This window comes from Triturus cristatus, chromosome 3_1 (genome assembly GCF_964204655.1).
Source record: "Triturus cristatus chromosome 3_1, aTriCri1.1, whole genome shotgun sequence".
NCBI lineage: Eukaryota > Metazoa > Chordata > Amphibia > Caudata > Salamandridae > Triturus > Triturus cristatus.
The window spans coordinates 917,926,372-917,946,650 of NC_140583.1; the positions used below are offsets into that span (position 1 = coordinate 917,926,372).

A 20,279-nucleotide genomic window follows, 5' to 3' on the forward strand; every position below is an offset into this window, starting at 1 on the left:
CAAAGTTTGCTAAGCTGCTGTAATACTTATTCATCATGTTCAGTCGAATCTTGGTTCTTGGATCTCAAAATGTTTCTGCTTCACCAGGACATTCTTTCAAATAATTAACATGTCCATAGCTTTTATGGTTTAAATCTTTTATTGCACGTTGCAAAAAGAGAGTCATGTATACAGAAGTGAGGCCCGCGGCTCAACAGCAATACTGGTCTGTGCATTTTAAAACTCAATACATCAGAAACAAAGGAAAATACAAATATTGTCCTACCCACCTCCCCAGAAGATAGAAAAGATAGAAAGGGGAAACCTAAGAAGAACCACCCCCCACCCTTCCCGGCCCACGTTAACGGAGCATCGTAGTGTCCGATGAGTCTGAGGTCTACCTAGCAAGCTAACCTAATCAGGGCTATCTGGAGAAGTAAGGCGCAGCAGACGGAGGTATCTCGGGCAGTGGAGTTCCTGGAATTCCGGCGCGAGTAGAGATAGGAACGACTGCCACGAATCACCAAAGGAGACACCCTTCCCTGCAAGTGTGAGAGAGATTTTCTCCATACCCAATACGTGTCATAATCGGTGGTACCATCCCTAGTGTGCAGGAATACGGGGCGTTCTCCAGTGGATCAAGATGTTCTGGACTGCGGTACCCAGTGCTAGTGCTATCTGCTTCCCTCGCCCAGATTTCAGTGGCTAAGTAAGCGGGTTAGGTACCCCCAAGAGAACGTAGGCGGGGAACCTAGGGAGTTCAGTGCCAATGTCCACTTCATCATGACGTGCTTCCAGTAAGCTTGAAGATGATCTCACTCCCATAATAAGTAGACCAGCGTGCCTTCCTTCTCACATCCCCGCCAACAGTCTGGGCTCTGCGATGGGTCAGTTGGGCAAGTCTCACCGGAGTATAATACCAGTGGTAAACCAATTTAGTGAGGGTCCTCCCAGCGCGTGCTGCCCGCATGGTAAGTGTGGGTATATTTAGAGAGAAGCATCTTATAGAGGTCGGAGATTAGTTTCCTGTCAGAGGACCGGGTGATAAGCCACCGTTCGAATGTAGAAAGGAGTCTAGTAGCCTGTGAGCGGTTACTGGGTTGCATAGCCCAATGACGGGCTTGGAGGTAGTGCATGCGCTCGGATTCCAGGAGGCTATAGTCCGCCCGTAGCTGTAAAAAGGGAATTATGTCCCCGTTGGCGAACAGGAGACCTAGCGCTCGACAGCCAGCGTCTCGCCACAGGGTTGAAGGCACATCCCCGGGCCAAAGTCGGGGTTGTCCACCAATGGTGTGAGCAGGGACGGGAACATCGTAAGGTCATGGCGGAGACTAGTCCTGTCCCAGACCGTGAGAAGGGAGCGAGTCACTTCCGAAGCGTACAGATTGGGGGGACGGATTGCTTTCGGTAGGAAGGGTATTTTCATGAGGGACGTACCGGCTGCCGCCCTGTCTTGGAAGAGCCAGTGTTTTTCGGATTCCGGCCGAATCCACTCCACCATGTAGCGGAGTTGTGTAGCGTAAAAATAAAGTGTCAGATCTGGGATGCCCAGTCCCCCTTCGTGGGGTGGGAGAGAGCCAACTAGTCGTCTGAGCCTCGGTTTGCGCTCCGCCATATGAAGTGGGAGAGCTCCGATTGTACCCTCTGGAGCCAACCGGTCGGGGGTGGGAGAGGAAGCGTCTGAAATAGAGGATTTTGGGAAGGATGGTCATCTTGACTGCGGCCACACGTCCCAGCCAGGAGATCTGATGGTACTTCCACCTCTGCAACTCGGTGCGAATGTCAGAGAGGAGAAGAGAATAGTTGGAGGCGCGCATGGCCTGCAAAGTGGGGGCCAGCAGTATACCCAGGTAGGGAACTGTGTCTGCGGACCATTGCAGGGGCTAGCGAGCCTGCAGTACCCCCAATTCCGTATGTGACGGGGAGAGATTCAGCGCTATGGATTTGGTCAGATTGATCTTAAACCCCGAGGCGCCAGCATATAGAGCCAGTTCCTCCAGAACAGGCCCCAGTGTCTGCTCAGGTTTTCCCAGGGTGATGAGCACATTGTCGACGTAGAGACTGATGGTGTGTGTGTCTCCCCCCAAAGCGGATGCCCTGAATCCGGGGGTTATCTCTGATACTCTGGGCCAAAGGCGCCATGTAGAGCGCAAAGAGCAGGGGTGACAAGGGGCATCCCTGCCGCTTGCCTCTGTGAATAGGAAGGGGAGTAGAGGTGTGTCCATTAACCCGTACCGTGGCGGTGGGGGATCGGTAACCGTTAAAAATGTGCGTCCGCATCTTGTCCCTAATGCTACAATGAACCAGTGTTCGCTCGAGGTATGGCCAGTGGACCCTGTCGAAGGCCTTCTCCGCATCTATGGCGAGGAGCATGTATTTCCCAGGGATGCGAGAGGCCTTCTCTATAAGGTGCACCACGCGTTTGGTATTGTCACTGGTCTGTTGTTGTGGAATAAACCCAGCTTGATCGGGGTCGATCAGTCCCTGCATATAGGGGCCGAGTCTGTAGGCCAGGATGCCGGTATAAAGTTTCAAATCAATGTTCAAGAGGGATATAGGTCGGTATGACCCACATTCTGACCTGTCTTTCCCCGGTTTGGGGATAACGGCGATCGCTGCTTCAAGTATGGAGGCTGGGATCTGCAAGAGTTGCGCAGAATTGTTTATAAAAAGCAGCAGTATAGCCGTCAGGCCCAGGAGATTTGCCCAGTTTCAGGCGCGAGATGGCCGTGATGACTTCCTCCGGCCTGATATCCCGCTCCACATGGGCCGCTTGGTCTGGCGTCAGGGTGGGGAGGCGAGCCTGATTGAGGTATGCCTGAAGGTCAGATTCAGCGAGTGGCTGCGAATCGTAAAGCCGAGCATAAAAGTTACGGAATGTTTCGGCAATGGCCGCGTCTTCCGAGTGTAGAGCCACCGCAGCATCTCATATTTCCCGAACACCATCTCGCTGTCGCGCCTCCCGGAGTCTGTTGGCAAGAAGGAGACAGCATTTATCTCCGCCCACATAAAATGAATGGCGGAGCCGTAGTGCTGCATATTCTGCTCTGTCACGATCGATCGCCATTAACTGTGCTTGTGCCGCCGTCAGTTGCCGCCAGATGCGGGGTGCCCCGGTGCGCTGGTGTATCTGCTCCAATTCCCGTACCTTCTGGGTCAGCTCCTCCCTCTTTGTTTTGCGATGCGCATTATCTGCGGATGAGATGGCGATGACCTCATCTCGGATTACCGCTTTGTGGGCTTCACACCGTGTAGTGATAGCTGTGTCTGGGTTGTCATTATGTAGAAGGAAGTCATCTAGGGCTTTTTGTAACTGGGCCACTGTGTCGGGTCTACGCAGCAGAGCATTGCGGAAGCGCTAATGACGGGCAGGGCGTCGAGGGTGTGAGAGGGCTAGGACAATCTCTACTGGGGCATTGTCAGAGACAGCCGCCGTCAGAATGTCAGCTGAAAGCAGAGTGTCCCGAAATACTTTAGAGCCCAGGAAGTAATCCAACCTGGTGTAGGTTTTGTGAGCATTGGAGTAATAGGAGAAGGCTCGGGTCCGCGGGTGTTGGTGCCTCCAGAGGTCGGTGAGGTCGAGGTCACAGAGGCAGGAGAGACCTAAGGGAGAGAGGGCGCCAACCTGACTGGCGCGCTGCGCTGACCTGTCTAGCTTGTTATCAAACACCAGGTTAAGATCCCACCAGAATGTTATGGTCCTGCGTGGTTATAACCTCAGTGAGGGCCCCGTGTAAAAAACCTTCCTGACCCTCATTAGGTGCGTAGATAGATCCCACGTGTAAAACATGGCCCCCCACAAGGAACCGGTAGGTGAGTAGTCTGCTCTGTATCTCCCCCCCCCCCCCCCTTCTGCAACTCCCTCCCTCGAGAGGCCCCGGAGACCAGGATCGCCACCCCCGCCCTCTTGGTGGGTGATGAGGAGAAGAACTGGGTTGGGAATGCACGGGACCTAAGGCGGTGGCAGTCCTTAGCTAGAAGATGTGTCTCCTGACGGAGGCAGATGTTCGCTCTCATACTTTCCAGGTATGAAAGAAGACCCCTGTGTTTGACGGGATTGTTAAGTCTCCTCATGTTAAGCGTGGGTATCTTAAGGGAAGCCACAGTCATCTAAGGTCTGAAGGTGAATCGATGTCGCAGAAGTGCAGCCGGGTGGTAAGTGCCCCTCAGAGCCAGGGTGGGTGATGAGAAGATGTGACACACCATGGACCGGGCCCCGCCAAAAAAGAAAAGACAGAAGTCAGAGAAGAACAAGTAAGAGAGCGTAGCGAGAGCCCATAAACAATAACCTCAAAACACTAAGGCGCAACTGGCGCCAGAAGATATGTGAAGTTCAATCATTAGTCCATCATCCAGGAATGACCGGTGAAGAAGTCAATGGGGATGTGGAGTGGCCAGTGGGGAACCCCACTCCCCTCACCCCGCTCAAGTGCAAATCACAAAAAGGATACGGCAATGTGGCATAGCTCAGTCACTTGTTGACGTCTTGGCTAGGGCGCTAGGGAGAGCCTCCAGGGCAGCCTGCTGCTCTCGCTTGACCACCTGCGGATCTGGTCGTCGCGTGGTCTGCCTCCGTGGGCACGGCCGCTTCCACCGCGGGCGGGCCTCAGTGGGACCGGGCATGATGTGTTCGTCGTCTTCTGTGACCTCTGGAAGTGAGATCCCCAATACCTTGCTGGCCTCAGTCAGGGAGCAGAGCTGGAAGAGTTTCCCATTGTGTCGGAAGACAAGACGCAATGGGTGCCCCAAGAATAGGCGATGTTGCGATGCCGCATAGCCTCCGTGATGGGCCGGAAGGCTCTATGTTTCTGGAGTGTGATAGCCGCCAGGTCCTGGTACAACGCCGGTGACTGATTGCGGAAGGTGAGCAGCTGAAGCGTGCTGGCTTTCCGCAAGATTTCCTCCTTGGTGCAAAAGTCCTGGACACAAACCAGATGTCCGCAGGGGGCACCTATGGGGCCCTGGGTAGGCCCACTCTGTGTGCTCTGTCCGGCTTGAGGTCGACCTCAGGTGGGTTACCCAGGATGTGATTGAAAAGGGCACGCACCTATCCAAAAATGTCCTCCGCTTCCTCGCCTGTTGCCACTCCCCAGATGCGTATGTTATGGCGACGAGAGCGGTTTTCAAGATCCACCAGGTGTGACTGGACATCCACCTCCTGCTGCATGGCCGAGTCCCAAGCGTCGCTCTTGTCCTCCAAGGATGCCACCCTCTCGCCAATGTCATCGACATCCTTGCGTATGTCTTTTATCTCCGCCGTAAGGTCTCGCTTCACCGTCTGTAGGTCTGCGCGCAGTGTGGCGAACAAGGATTACAGAAATGCCCGTGCTCGTGTCACCGGAGCGTTTGCAGCGGTAGCCATCTCTGCCACTTCACTCTGTGGACTGGAGGCGGGCTGGCCGGGGCTCTGTGCACGAGCACAGAGGTCTTTAAGGGAGTTCTCCTTGGGAGTGGACTTGTCTCTCCTGCTCCGAGATGAGGCCATACCACGCTCCCCTTGCCACACCAGGGCCAGGACCGAGTCCCGGGGAGGGCAGGCAGCGCCCATTGTCTCTCTCCCTTCTGCCGGGGTAGGCCCACGTCGAGCGCACTCCTCCTCTGGCGGCAAGATGGCCGCTTATGGCCTGCGGGCTCCCTCCTGTCGCAACATGGCATCGCCACTGATCCCAGGGGCAGTAAATCGCGCCTCCAACTGACTCGCTCGGCTATGACCAGTTCACATCTTCCTCCGGGCTCTTACCAGGCCCGAAGCGGGATGGCGCGAGGGGCCACAGAGGCAGGGCCCCACATGGTCTCACCAGATGTCCCAGGGCAGATTCCCAAGGCGCGTGGAGCAGGGATCTCAAGCGCTCTCCCTGTCTAGGGCCCAAACCAAGGGAGGTAGCAGAGATGCGCCGCGCCGGGCCTATCCAAGTCCGGCTTCTTCTCCCCCCGTATCCTGACAGTCACAAAGCAGGGTCCCCAGGCGGCTAGCGACTGCGGAGTCCACAACAGGGCTGCGGGCAGCGCAACTCACCAATGCTAGGGTGAGAGTGTCCCGCGATGCCCAGGGACCCGACAGCCCTGAATGCGCCAAGGCCCGCACCTCAGGGCTCCAAGTCTCGCAGTGGACTGGCTCCGCCGGTGAGTCTCAGCAGGTCCAGGCCTCCCGCCACCTCGCAGTCGCCGATACTGCCGCCTGAAGGACACAGGCGACGGGGTCCATCTCAGCGCGCAGGCTGCTTCTCCGCGCTACCCCGCAGTTGCGACTTAGCGCTCGCTGGTCCGTGTTCTCCACTCCCGCGGCCCTATGTCAGGGGCCGCGTGACTGCGCGGGCACAGCACGGTCTGGCCCTCGAGCACCACCAGGCCTCACCGCGCTCGTCTGGTTCCGAGCAGGACTGCACCACCACCGTGTAACTGGCCAGGCTTCCCGGCTGCCGCCGGGCCTCTCCACCGCAGCTGGGGCCGCAAACAGCGGAACACCCCCCAGCGCCCCAGGTCACCAGTCCTCGGCTCACCGCCAATCGCGGTGCGATTACGTTGCTCCAGGCCCGGCGGTCGCAGCAGCGCCGCTCCGGGGTTTCGCGCTTAGTTTCCCCGGCGGCAGACCGTCACCAGTCTGCCGCCGTCGGAGCCTCTCCGACCCCGCATAAGGCTCACCAGGTATGTCGTAGGGCTTCCTAAGAGCTCGCGGAGCCCAGCCAACCCTTCGCCGGTGCTAAATGGAGCCAATGTCGGTGCTTTGTCGTGGCGGGTGGAGGAGAGAGGGCGAGACACGTCCTATCTCTCCGCCATCTTGGCCACGGCCCCTGTCCATAGCTTTTAAAGTGTGAGCTTTAGAGATTAGAAATTGTAGCGTTAGACCTCTCAGATGAAGTATTTCTACTTAAAAGAAATTTTGTTGGAAGTGGAAAGATGTTCTGGTTGTTGTTGAGGCTACAATTTGGTTATTTAGTCTTCCTAAATGCAATATGTTCTGCAGTCAGCTAAGCTTTAGTTTGAAATATTAAAAATATCAATATCATACTCTTTTTTTTAATATAATCTAAATATATTTTATTTGCTTATTCACAGTTCAAAAGCTGAATACTCAAAACACCTTCATTTTTCATTTGCTGTAAATGTAGGTCTTCTTTTTTACATCTGAATATTTCATATTTCTCATATTGTTAGTGTGAGTTTTATAGGGCTATCAAGCTATCTAATATAAACTGTTTGCACCAATGCACGCATCTCAGTTGTTCTAGAGCTCTCTGAGGAATTTTAAAACATAAACACAAAATGTCATATTTTTACTTAAAATTCAGTTTGCAAAAAAATTATTTGTGTAGCCTTGCAGGTTATTTACCAAGAGTGGTAACCTTTGTCTCACAAAAGTAAACCAAAGCAGTGTTGTAGAGTAAGTTTCAAGGATGCACATGTATTTTATATTCTGTGATAGATTATTGAAGGATAATATACTTTTATTGTGATCTTTATTATCCAGAAAATGCACTAAAATGTATTTATTAAAACAATGGAAAATAAAAAGTATTAACAAGCAACAGTAAAGAAGGTAAATAACTGTCAGAAGGTATTTCATTTAAAACATGTAAACATTTCTTGTCTTCATTCTTTGATCTGTTCCAAATTCACCTTCACACCTTCCATTATATTTACTTTTATTTGTCTGAATCCCTTCACCTGTTCCTTTTACTACAGTCATTGTTTCGTAACCACATATATGTATATATATATATATATCCAACTACTTTTCAGTCTGAACCATGGCATGTTTCTTAATTAAAATGTAAAGTTTTCATGCTCAAGTTTCAAAGATACATTTGGCACTTTTTATACTTTGGCTGTACCTTAAATTGTTGTATTCTTTGCACCCTTTTCCTCCTTTGCAGCTCTTTCTAGTGTGGTACATTGTACACTTACAGGTCAGAAGTTCATTGTGTCCGAGTGAATAAAACAAAAATATTTTTAAATTAAGTGAATTGAGTATAGTTCTAGCCTTTAAAACATTCTGTGAAAGGGAATTATCACTGTAGCCTTTAAAACATTTTGTGTAAGAGTTTATTAGCAATTAATGCCTATAAAAGGCTATTTTAGTTCTGCCCGTCTTTAATATCAATTTTGCAATATGTTAAAACTAAATGACCCAGGGTACCATATTCTGTTTATGCATTTTTATTATTTATGTGTCAAATATGTCTACTAAAGGGTTTGGAATGGTGTCTTCTAAATCAAGAGGAAGTTATTCCCCGGATAAGGGCAATGGAAGGGCGCAGAGGAAGACCACCAAATCTACAAAGGCAACGTGCACGTGAAGAATCAAGACTGAGGCATCGGAAAGGTCGACCTCCTAATGTTGGCAGCTTTGAATTACTAGGGAACACTGATGCAAAAATGTTGAGAAAGATACAAGCGCAAGGTAAATATATGTAGATATATATTTAATAAGTTATTGGTTTTACTACCTCTTTCTTAAAAGAATTGCAGAAAGAAATTTTCTACAATTTATACAGTTGAATTTTTCATCAAATCACTATCTTTACCCCAGTAATCAGACTCCCTGCCTTCCAATCCCCAATGAGCTGCCTAATAGCATTTTACTTCTTCTCTTATGAGTGACTTTGTAATATCTATTTCATGTCCATAAGTGACTTTCACATCCCATTAGAGGCACTGGAATGCAGTTCTGTTGAGCGGTAATCCATTGCATACAGAAACCTATCTCCATATAAGAGAGAACAGCTCTATGCTATAGATCTGTCATTTGATAGTCTTCGATTTATTCTGTTGCACTCCATGTACCACAAGATTTTATTCCCTATTTTAAAGTAATTATATGCAAGAGTTGTATCATTTCAAGTAACTAGAAAATACTTCACATTCATTAATGATGCAGTAGCTGAGGAAGGGTTCTGGCCATTGCTTCGCATGTCAATAGATTGGGACACTGCATTGCAGCCCCAACATCCAGAGTACGTTTGTTGCAGCTTTGCTGGGAGGATTATATATGTATATAGATGAGTGTGTGTGTATAGTATATACATACTTATTAACATACATGTGTAATTTTGAATCAAATAGCTTTATTTTTATTTTAACTAAGCTTAATTAATTTTTTAAGTTCAATATTTTGCAGCCTATATTTTTTTAATTTTAAAATATTTTAGTGTTTGCTTTTATGTTCATAAATTTATGAATAAGTTTTATTTGTGTGCATCTTTGAAAATATTACTATACATTTACTATTGGCTCGCCATCTAGTGTTGGGTCCAGATGTTTGCACGTGTTAGGATTAGGACAGTGCCATCCACGCCGAGAGAGAAAGGGACTAAGACTTTTACCATTTCTACAGCAAAGTTTTTAAGCATAGGATTAGCACAGTGCTATTCTTGCTGGATGGTATTTACCAATCCAAAGCTGTATTACTGTGCCTGGAGAGGTAAAGGGCTTTGACCATTTTACAGTTTGGCAAGGATAGCACTGTGCTAATCCTATGCTTAAAAACTTTGCTGTAGAAATGGCAAAATACTTTGTCCCTTTCTATCTCGGCGTGGATGGCACTGTCCTACTCCTATGCTTAAAGACTTTGATTGAAAAGGAGACATTTGAGGTGAGCTAACTTCGTGTCTCTGGTGTTGAGAGTGCTCTATACTGGAGCTGCTTTCCACCTAAACTTGAGAACTACCCAGTTATCTGCTTCTTTTCTTGTGTGTGTATGCGTGTGTGTGTATATATGTGTGTATATATATATATATATATATATTCACTGAAAAAACCATAGGTTTCACACATGTTATAGTTAGCTGGACATTTTACTGATAAAAAACCAATGAAATTCCCCCGTTATAGTTACTGTAGGCAACTATAACTCACGCGACCGCAATCCTCTGCTGATGCTAATACTGTATTTAGACACTTATTTGCCCATGTCTTCTTCCATTAAATTTTAGCTATACATATATTACAAATATTTTTTTTTCATAAAGACACATATGTCATCAGCAGAGGATTACGGTCGCGTGAGTTATAGTTGCCTACAGTAACTATAACGGGGGAATTTCATTGGTTTTTTTATCAGTAAAATGTCCAGCAAACTATAACATGTGTGAAACCTATGGTTTTTTCAGTGAATTTGCAAGGTTTTTTAAATGCTAATTCCTAACTATAACGTGTGTGAAACCTATGGTTTTTTCAGTGAATTTGTACGGTTTTTTAAATGCTAAGTTACTTTACGCCATTTGTGGCGTGCGCGCCCACTTAACGCAGTTCGTTCCTTCGCGCACCGCGTGCCCACGTTACGCTAGATGGGCCATGGAGGCACGATGCGCTTCGCGCACCGTGCGCACATGGAGGACATATGATGAGCATCGTTGTGACAGGTAAAATATATGTTTTGTTTAGCTCTGATAAGCCATGCACAAAAGGTGCACTTCGGGCACCTTTTGCACACGGGGTGGGGAGAATGTGGATATATTTTTTTTATTTTATTATTTCTTACCGTACGCGTACGGTAAGCGTAATCGGCGAAATTTTCGAAAAAATTAAAATTGCCTTTTTTCACTTGGGGGATCGTTGGGGACTCCCTCGACATGGCTAGGTGCTTGGGAGCTGTGTAAACAGCCCCTTTACATGTTTTTGCACTTGGTTTTTCAACCCCCTGTCAGAGTGCGAGAGAGAAAATGGCGGCCGCCGCTTCCTGGTTTCGACCGATTTGAATGTTTACTAAGATCTAAGGGCCAATCAGAATCGCGCTCGCGCACGCCACCGTACGCGTACGGTAAGCGCACCGTAAGCGCACCGTACGCTGGCTCAGATATATATATTGATTTAAAGGCTATTTTCTCAGAATCTACTGAACAGATTTACACCAAACCTACAAAAGGCACTTCCTTGACCTGAGGACTACCTCTCTGCCAAATTTCAAGTAATTCTGTTCAGCCGTTCGGGCTGTAGCTGTGTCTAAAGGTCCTATTGAAAAATGCATGGGAAAAACGCGTTTTGGGACCCCCCTTTTATCTCAGCCCCCGCTTGACGAATCCCCCCGAGACTTTCAGGGTAGGAGCGGAGCGTAGCGCCCCACCTATTTTGAAAAATTCGCGAGGATTCGTCAACCGGCGCCAAAGTTATTCAAAATAGAATGTTGCGGATTTCCTATGGAAACGTGGTCCTAGTAGGTAATATATCCATACACACACACACACACGTATATGTGTATGTTTACATATATCCAACTATTTCTCACAATGTACGGAGCAAAGATGGCATGCACACACTTATGGTGAAATGCTTAAGCATGTTTATTTTTCTGACAACAACAAAACCCAATGCGTGGGTAAGGCAGTCACTGAAACACTTTGGGTTTTGTTAGTGTTGGAAAGAATAATTTTAATATATGTATATATACTTTTGTGCGCTCATATGTACATATTTTGCTGAAATATATATAATTTATACAGGTGTGTGTGTGTATATGTAATGTGTGTGTGTGTGTGTGTGTGTGTGTATATATATATATATATTCATTGAGTGCCTTTGAAACAAGCATTGGCATAGCCAATAGGTCTTGCTTTTGGGACCTTGTGAGTAAAAAAAAAAAACGGAAGTGTAAGACTTCACATTTACATTTACTGCATACTAAATACGAAGTAAATGTAAACGTGATGCCCCATACTTCAGTTTTTTTTTTTTTTTTACTTACAAGGTCCCAAAGGCGAGACCTATTGGCTATGTTAATGCTTGTTTTTTTACTGGGAACCCTTTGTCTGGTGAGTGTTTGAGCTTTCTGACAAGAGAACTCCTGGTATGGCTGAGTTTGTGATTAATGAAGACTGAACAGCCTTCCGTAAAAGATCAAGTCAGAAGCTGAATATGCTCAGCGACAGCGAGAAAGCCATGTTGGCATAATTTAAAAGGCGTCACAAATAAATAACAACTCCTGGTTGCATTTTCTCTGGTTATAAACGAGCCACAATTTGGAGCTGCCTGGTTTATCCCATTGCTTATTTAGTAAAATGGGAAATAATTAAATGATAATGTTTTCCTGTTCCAAACGAAAAACGTATCTTCACTAACATATGGGGACATGAATATTGTGCCTTTGTGTAATATTAGTTAGCTTTCTGTTTGAGTCTTGAGAAAATGAATATATGAAAATGTCACACATTGCAATCTGAAACCTTGGTAGCTATGGCTACAGAAACGACAACATGTTCATTCAAAGACAGGAGATGCTTAGCGTGTGCACGCATCAACAGAGAGAACAGTTAAAATACCACACTCCTTAGGAGTACAATGTGTAAGACTAAATACATAAAAAACAAATATTACATCGAGGCTACCATGCAGTCCAAAAAAACAGAAAAGTGTTACACATGAGCACAGAGAGTATGCACGGATGAAATGAGAGCCCTATGTTGGAGGTAATTTCGGTGACTGTTGAAAAAGCACTGAACAATCTAAAAGTAAAAGGCAATTTTCCAACACGGGGAATGCAAGAAAAAAAGAAATTGAATTGAGGGGGCGTTTTAATACACTTCGAACTGCCTTGAATTATAGGCAGTGCAGGCTATAAGATTTCTCAGCTGAAAAGCCACGCCCATTTCCCCAGTGAAGATATCTCAAGAGGGTGCAACATCTCGCTCTTTCCTCCCCAACCCCCCTCTGAAAATAATGACATACCCCAGCTTGTACCAAGGGTACGCTTGCAGGAATCTGTTGTCATGGATCTCTGATGCAATTGCTGAGGGCTCGTGCAAAACAGAAGAGCCTTAAAGTGTTCTAAAAATGCGTATACACGCTTCAGACGTCTTTCAAGCCTGTGTCTGGAAATTAGGGCGTGGCACAGGGCGGTATCTGGGTTATCAGCAGAGCTGCATCTTGACAGTTCGAATAAATCTAACTACACTGCAACATTGACATGCCACTGGTAAAAATGCACACGGATCGCCTTTCCTAAACTACCCCCTAGAACACAGCGCTTTTGGGCTCATCCACAAGACCGCGCGATGGCAGCACACTGGTGGAAAACAACAACCAACTGCTCTGAAATAGGCATCTGTGACTACCGAGCCTGCTGACCCACAGATCACAACACGTTCAGAGATAAGATAAATGTCAGTAGTTTAAATGCAGCTTTCATCGCTGTGTAAGCGAGTGTCCATTCAAAGGTACAATTTTTCAAAGCACGCGAGTGGTGCACAGTTTTCAATTATTGCGCCCGTGTCTGGGCACGATAATTGAAAATAGATGTGACCTGTGCGGGTAACCGCAAGCAATAGGCCATGGGCAGAGCAAAGGTGGAACATGCACCCGCCTTTGCCCAATTGTGTGCTGTCTTTCTTAGAAAGACACACGCAAAGCACATTTAGCCTAGGAGAAAAACAAAAGCACACGCGTGTGGTGAGCTTTCTAAAGCCCATTACTAAAAGTCGAGCAAGCCGCGCATGTGTGCTGCTCTAGGCTCGACCTAAAAAGCACGGTTGAAGTTCAGTAATGGTTTCAAATTAAAACAAAAAAAACCCACCACATATAGTTTGCATTTCTGTTGTGGGAGTTATAGATTGTGGTCTTAACCATAATCTGTGCATTTCAGTTCTTTTCAGTTCCAATTCATAACCATACCTGCACTTTAACTGTAAAGCTTTTTTAGGTCTCGCCTGCGTAGCAGCGCATGCGTTGCTCGCCTCGGCGAGATCTATTGTCGTTGGTTTTCTGACCGGTGTCTTTGGAAGTGGGGTTGGTGGCCGCCCGGTCTCCCTTAGGCCCCGCCCACTCGCTAGCTTTGCAGCAGGTGCGTGCTGCGTCTCTTCACGTTGTGTCCTTGCCTCACGCTCCAGCCCCCCCTTCTCTGAGAGGCTCGCTGTCTCTTCCTCTTGCTTGCCTACTTTTACTTTCACAAAGGCAGCACGTCACACTTTAAGATTAGCGTCCGTGCGCCTTGTTTCTGGATTTGCTCTACGGAGGCCTTTTAGCGTAGTCAGATGAGTGCAGAAGGCTCAATTCTTACTGTTATTGAGCACAAATAGCACGGCTCTACCGGCCATTTGTGTGGCAGCACATTCGAGGGTGATGTTTCGAATAGTTGAGGTTTCCGTGACACGTGGTGGTTCCCAATGTCATCGGCACAGTGCTCTGCACAGCCGTGTAGGGTAAAATGAGGCCCTCACCCCCTGCAGAATGTGGCGAGGGGCCACTGAGTCTCCCATAACTGACAGATATTAATTGATCTTGGGTTGAAAGCTCCCTCCCCTGGTGGGTCCCCACCCTTCCGCTGCTGCAGAGGCTTGTGGTAGGCCCTGGCTGTGAGTACGCGCCTGTGTGCACGCACTGTCTAGTGATGCGCTTTGACAGGATATTCCTCCAGAGAGTGCCGCGTGGTGCAGTTCTGTGGGTGAATCCAGTATTCAGTGAATAAGTGCAGTACTAAGTTATGTATCGCTACTCTATTTGAAGTGGTCTGCAGCTCTGTGCTGTGGTGTTTTCTAACTTTAAGGGGAGTGTAGTGTAATACGATCAGAGACTGGTGGTTTATTTCGTGAGTGTGCCAGTACAGTTGTGTGTGTGTATGTGTCTGTGTGGGGGGCGGTGTTAGTAGGGGGTCAGGGAGAAGAGAGATGATTGGATAGGTGTACTAGTGTTGCGAGTGCTGTTAGTTAAGTCAAGGGGAAAAGCCATATATATCTAATGTGTCATCACTGAGCAACGAACAAAGCCTTCTGTGTGGTGTAGATAAATCAATCCCGGGCAGGTTTGAATCGCAGTAGTGGCGGCTCTGCCTTTCGTCCTCCCGAAATGAATAAAACGATGGTAACCTAGATTATTCCCGACCCTTTGATAACAAACAACGTATCGCCAGACATCTGTGTGTTGTATTTCACCAACTAATTGTAACCAGGATGGTGAAGGGCTACGTCACCTTCACATGACGCCAGTGCTCTGACGTGAAGTGCTAACCAGCTTGTGAACTGGAGTGAGGCACGGTGGTGTCAGATTCTGCAGCCTGCTGTGTGAAATCTGGTTTGTGAGTGATGCCTCCACCAACCCCCTGTAAGACGTGCATCCCCACTGGTTTAGTTTTTTTTTGGGGGGGGGGGGGGTGCGCAAGGGATGTTTCTTGTGGCTCAAAGCATGCAGCCGGGGGCAGTCCACGGGCAGATTGCGGTGACCCGGCAGAGTCCCACGCGCGGCTCTAACTGCTGGAGTTGCAGCGTTGTGTTGGTGAAGAATGAGGTGCATTGGAAGAGCCATGTTCGGACTCCAGTGCGTTAGAGTAGGCGTGGTGTTCCAGGTGGAAGTTCAGGTCTCAAAGTAAGATGTAATTGCTAGCATTTAGTAAGAGTGGTGCATGAAAGTCAGTGACTGTGTCGGTGAAGTTGGTACGGGGTCCTGTACGTCTGGAGATAAGAGTGCCTTTTTGGGGTAGTTGGCTGTGATGTGGAGGTGTTCCCTGTTGGAGGATGATGTGACTGTGTGTGTGGTGCAGCCGATGGTGTTCTTGTGTATGATGGCGATTCTGGTTTTGTGAAGTCTTGCCTGGCAATCTGAGGAGGGAGTGTTGTGTGGGTTGTTGTAGGTCTTTTTGAGAGTGAGGTGTTAGGTGCTGTCGGTGCGGTGAGTGTTGTGTTTGGTATGTGTGAAAATTTGCAGGAAGCTAAGCAGATGCTCCCTCGTTGTGGTGCAGCGAGGCAGCAGCATGTAGCTCTGCAGCCAGGGTTGAGGGCGCAGAGTGGTAATAGCAGGAGGTGGAGCAGATGAGTTCCTGGGACGGTCCACGCACGGACCATCGCAGACAGGCTTGCCTTTGGCGCGCCAAACTGTGGCAGCAATTAAGTAGGTTCTGGGAGGGGCGAGGAGTGATGTCACTTTCTGTGCAGATGAATGATGGGATATCCAGTGATGTCACATCCTGCGCAGATGGATGATGGAAATGAGTCAACTTGTAGTGTGCAGCCAAACACAGGTGCGCAAGGCCTTGAACCATGAACCGCCAGCCCCTCAATGTGCATGGTTTTCCCCTGTGTTCATTGAGGGGTGACTACGAGGAGAGACTGACCTGTAGCCATGCCGGGGCCCACTGTGCAAGGCCTTTTAGCCGTGCTGAGTAGGGATGTGCCACAAGTCTTTGGCCAGACTCCTCTGCATATCGACTTTAGCAGTGTGACCAAATTCCAGTGCGCAAGGCTTTCCAAGATTCTAAAATCCAGCAAAAGGAATCACGAATCCTGTGATGAAAAATCAGTGCCTTGAGACCCTAATGGGTGAGTAGTCGCGCTTTACAAGAAACTTGATTGATTTATTGAACAAAAAAATAATATATCTTTTATTACCAGGGTTCTGTTTGGGTCCACCGCCTTCTTTCCCATATCGTCCTGTGGGTAAGGCATTTTCACTGTGACCCCCTTATGCCCTGTTTATTTTTCATTTTTCCAGTATAGAGCTCTTTGCTTCGTGTTGGGTGATAATGTCCTGAACAGATATTATACTGTGATAGCAGCCAATCAGCGTTGCAGATTAGCAGATCTGCAGTCAATTTATGAATCCATAATGCAGAAAAAATCTCCCTTGTCCTGTGTACCTTTAATGTTTTTAATTGGATTTGCAAATCTGTGGAGGAGCCACAAATTAACAATCCAGATATCTCTAAAATGTAACCTCTTTTTGCAAACTCAGTCCCACATAGTTTTGAAGCTCATGTTGCCCAAATACACAGTCTTACTGAAATGGTAGGAACCATACCACATTGCTACCATTTGGAATATATTTGACAGCTGTGTCTCTCTCTTGCTCCCATACTGTCATACTATTGAGGTCTGCAGCATATATTTGAAGACCATGCTTATGAGGTTTAAGGACACCATGGCAACTTGCTTTTGGTCTAAACTGCACCAGCTAGGGAAGTGAAAGGAACTCTGGGGGGCAGAAACTAAACCAAAGGGAGGTGATATCTCCTCCTTGGAACTTGCTTGGACGAGCTCTGATTCTGTAGGGTCAAGGTGCCATGATCTCAGTCAGTCTTACCATTTTTCACTAATTGATTTTCTAATGTGTTCAATTTCTATACACTCATTTGCTCTTGAGCTCTCCTTCAGTATTGAAAGATTTGACAGTAAGGGAAGCTTTGTAGGTGGAAGTAAAAGAAATTCTTTAAAAACGGCAATGGAGTCAGTGCTCTAATTCCAGTCAGCATCATGTAAACCCACCCCCTGCCCCCCCCCCCCCCCCCCCCCCCCCCCCCAGTTCTTTAAGAGCAAAAAAATTCTGGGGAATTACACTCCATCTAGACCTGGGGGAGCCCAGTACATTAAAAAACAAGAATGGTATATCTTCTCGACATACTAAGAGTGTGTCCCTCTGCCTCAAAGATGCCTGTTTTCATATTCAAACTCCCCACAAGCATTGAAATGTCATCATATAAAGGATTATCATTTTCAGATCAAGGCTTTTCTTTTGGTCTACTTTTGGTATCCAGAGTTTTCACCAAATATCTTGTCCAAAAGAAACCACACTTGTGGCCCCAGGGAGTAAGGTTGTTTGTCTGCTTATAAAGTTAGCTAATCAAACGCTTGGGTGATTATGATTTGCAGAAAAATTGGGACACAACTGAGAAACATCCCACTCAAATGTTACAGTACAGTAGCAAAGAAATTCTTCAGTGAGGGAATAACAATTTCTTCTTTAGAAGAAAAGGTTTTCAAATACTGCAAAATGTTAAAGAGAAATCCGATGTAGCAAGCAGTAAGGAAAGACATGTAAAAACCTGTAAGCTTGGTTCTGATGGATACATCTGCCAGTGGATTCCTCACCTTGTGAATATCCCCTGCGCCAGCAACATTTGGAATTTTTTCATAGCTCTCCACGCCGACGAGGACGACGTCACAATAGCACGGCTCCGCACGCGGCTCCGCTGACGTCACTGGAGCCATAAGAGGACAATAGCAGATAGCAGGGAATAGACAATTCTTCAGGATTGTGGTAATGAAGAAGACAAATGAGAGGCAGGAAAAGTAAGGCATAGGTCTTGGATCTCCTTCCTTGAAACTGGTATTTCCATGGAACCTTGATAAACACTTTATACATGCCTTCAGATATTTAGGATGAATAATCTCATATTGAGTAGCATCTATTTGTGTACAAATTATAAATCAAAAAGATAAAGAAAACAAACCTCTCAAACACCATCTAGTACACTGATGTCCAGCTATAAAAGTTCTTGAAAACGATTTGAATTCCTAAATCTTAAAAGCAGTCAAACAGCTATTCTTCACTCAAGATGTCTGTAACAAAATGGTGTCTCATTACATCACTGAAGTAAACACCTTAGACTCATTTCTAGCAAACAAAAGAGACAGCTGCTACCCACATATGCCACCTACATTGAGCACTGTAACAAACATTAATGCATCTCTGGCATCACAAATAATGACAGAATTTGAGGATCTGGTGAAAGCCAGTCGCACAGTTTTCAGCCCTTCGTGTTCATGCATAAATATTAAAGAAAATATCACTCTCAATATTGGCTACATCTACAATGATTATAACCAATAATTCTCTATCCATAGGATTTTTTTCCGCAGGGCACAAAGAAAACATACATTTGGCCAAATATCAAGAACAATAGCCTGGACCCAGACTTTACTAGTAAATAAAGACCAATTTCTTTGGTAAACCAATTGAAAAAGCAGCATTTCTACAGATCTCCCATTTCCTAGAAAACAACAAATGACTGAGTATGAAACAGGATTCCACTCTGGAAGAGGCACAGCATTTTCCCTAATCACCATATGTGAAGACCTAAAAAAAAAACATAGTTGACAAAAATAGTGTAGCCACACTACTGTTTCTGGTTCACTCGCCAGTCTTCACATCAAACTCTAATTCTCATTTTCAAAGCAACTGGTATTGATGGTGCAATTTGTGGTTGGATCTCCTATCTTGGTGACAAGGATAAAATCAGATATGACTCCTTCTCCAGTATTTGGGGTGTCTTTCATAGATTCACATGCTTGAATATTCCCCGTCGTCGAAGTGGGAGTCCCACGGTATATATAAAAAGCAATAAGTATCATGTATATATACATATACACATACCTAACCACATAAGAGTATATACATACCCAAATAAACATATATATATATATAGTTCAAATAACATATCAAGTTAAAAATACCATAGGATAGCATTGAGACATAGGAAAGCATTGAGAAAAAGAATCACTTTGCTAACATATCACTGTCACTTTATAGTCCAAACTCCAGCCAATCAGGCGCTAGCACCCTCTAGAACCTTCTCCTCAGAGGCTCAGGCCCTCAGATTTTCTACCGCACGTCGTGTGAAGGGAGTCTCCCTGAGCTCTGCTCAGTTCTTCATCTGGTTTGAGGTTTTTTTTTTTATCTCTCATCATGTCTGCAAGTAAGAAATCTCTTTTCCGTCCTTGTTCATCTTGCGGAAAGTCAAGACTTTTCTCTGAGGATCCCCATGAGAAATGTATTTATTGCCTGTATCCTGATCATAAGGTGGCCAACTGTAAGATCTGCAGAACTTTCTCTCAAAAAACATTGAAAGATAGAGAAGGTCGCCTTTTGATATGGCTTCAAAAACTAAAGGACACAGACAACCCCCTTTCTGAGGTGGAAAGTGTAGCCTCTGTCAAAACAGGAGTCTCCTCAAAGCGTGGAAGTGTCCAGGACTTGCCATCCCCTTTTCTGAAAAAGAAGAGACTTCACCTTGAGGAAGTGTCTACAGGCAAAGTCTCTGTCTCCACGTCTGCGCCCCCGAGACGTAGCTCTCAGGCGTCTTTGACTCCGTCAGCACATGTTTCCAGTCAGAAACTTTCCAAACCGTCGACGGGCCCGTCGACGGCCCCTCCGTCGACGAGATCGGCTACTTCATCAGCCTCGTCGACGACGGTGACGACGGTATCGAGCAGATATCCTTCGTCGACGACAATGACTTCGTCAACGTCTTCCCCGTCGACGGTGGTATGTGTGTCTCTTAGAACCGTCTCGTCGACGATACCACTCACTTCTTCGTCGACGACTGGGAAGCTGCCGCTTCCGTCGACGTCTACAACTCCGTCGACGACGGATAAGAAGAAGAAGAGGAAATCTTCCTCGTCGACGACAGCCCCGTCGACGACAGCCCCGTCGACGACAGCCCCGTCGACGACAGGCCCGTCGACGAAATCCTCGTCGACGACAGGCCCGTCGACGAAATCCTCGTCGACGACAGCCACACCGTCGACGAAAGTCACCCCGTCGACGGCAGTCACCCCGGCGACGACAGTCCCGTCGACGGTAGTTCCGTCGACGATTGCTTCGTC

General features: G+C 47.0%; 1 protein-coding gene across 22 annotated transcripts in view; it reads left to right on the plus strand.

The window, feature by feature from the left end:
- Positions 1-20,279, plus strand: part of BAZ2B (bromodomain adjacent to zinc finger domain 2B) — a 1,481,286-nt gene that overhangs the window by 760,247 nt on the left and 700,760 nt on the right. For all 22 annotated transcript variants that reach the window (XM_085645472.1, XM_085645482.1, XM_085645489.1 and 19 more), the window contains one exon: positions 8,170-8,380. In XM_085645472.1, the coding sequence (XP_085501598.1) occupies positions 8,170-8,380 (211 nt within the window). The remainder of the gene's footprint in view (positions 1-8,169; positions 8,381-20,279) is intronic.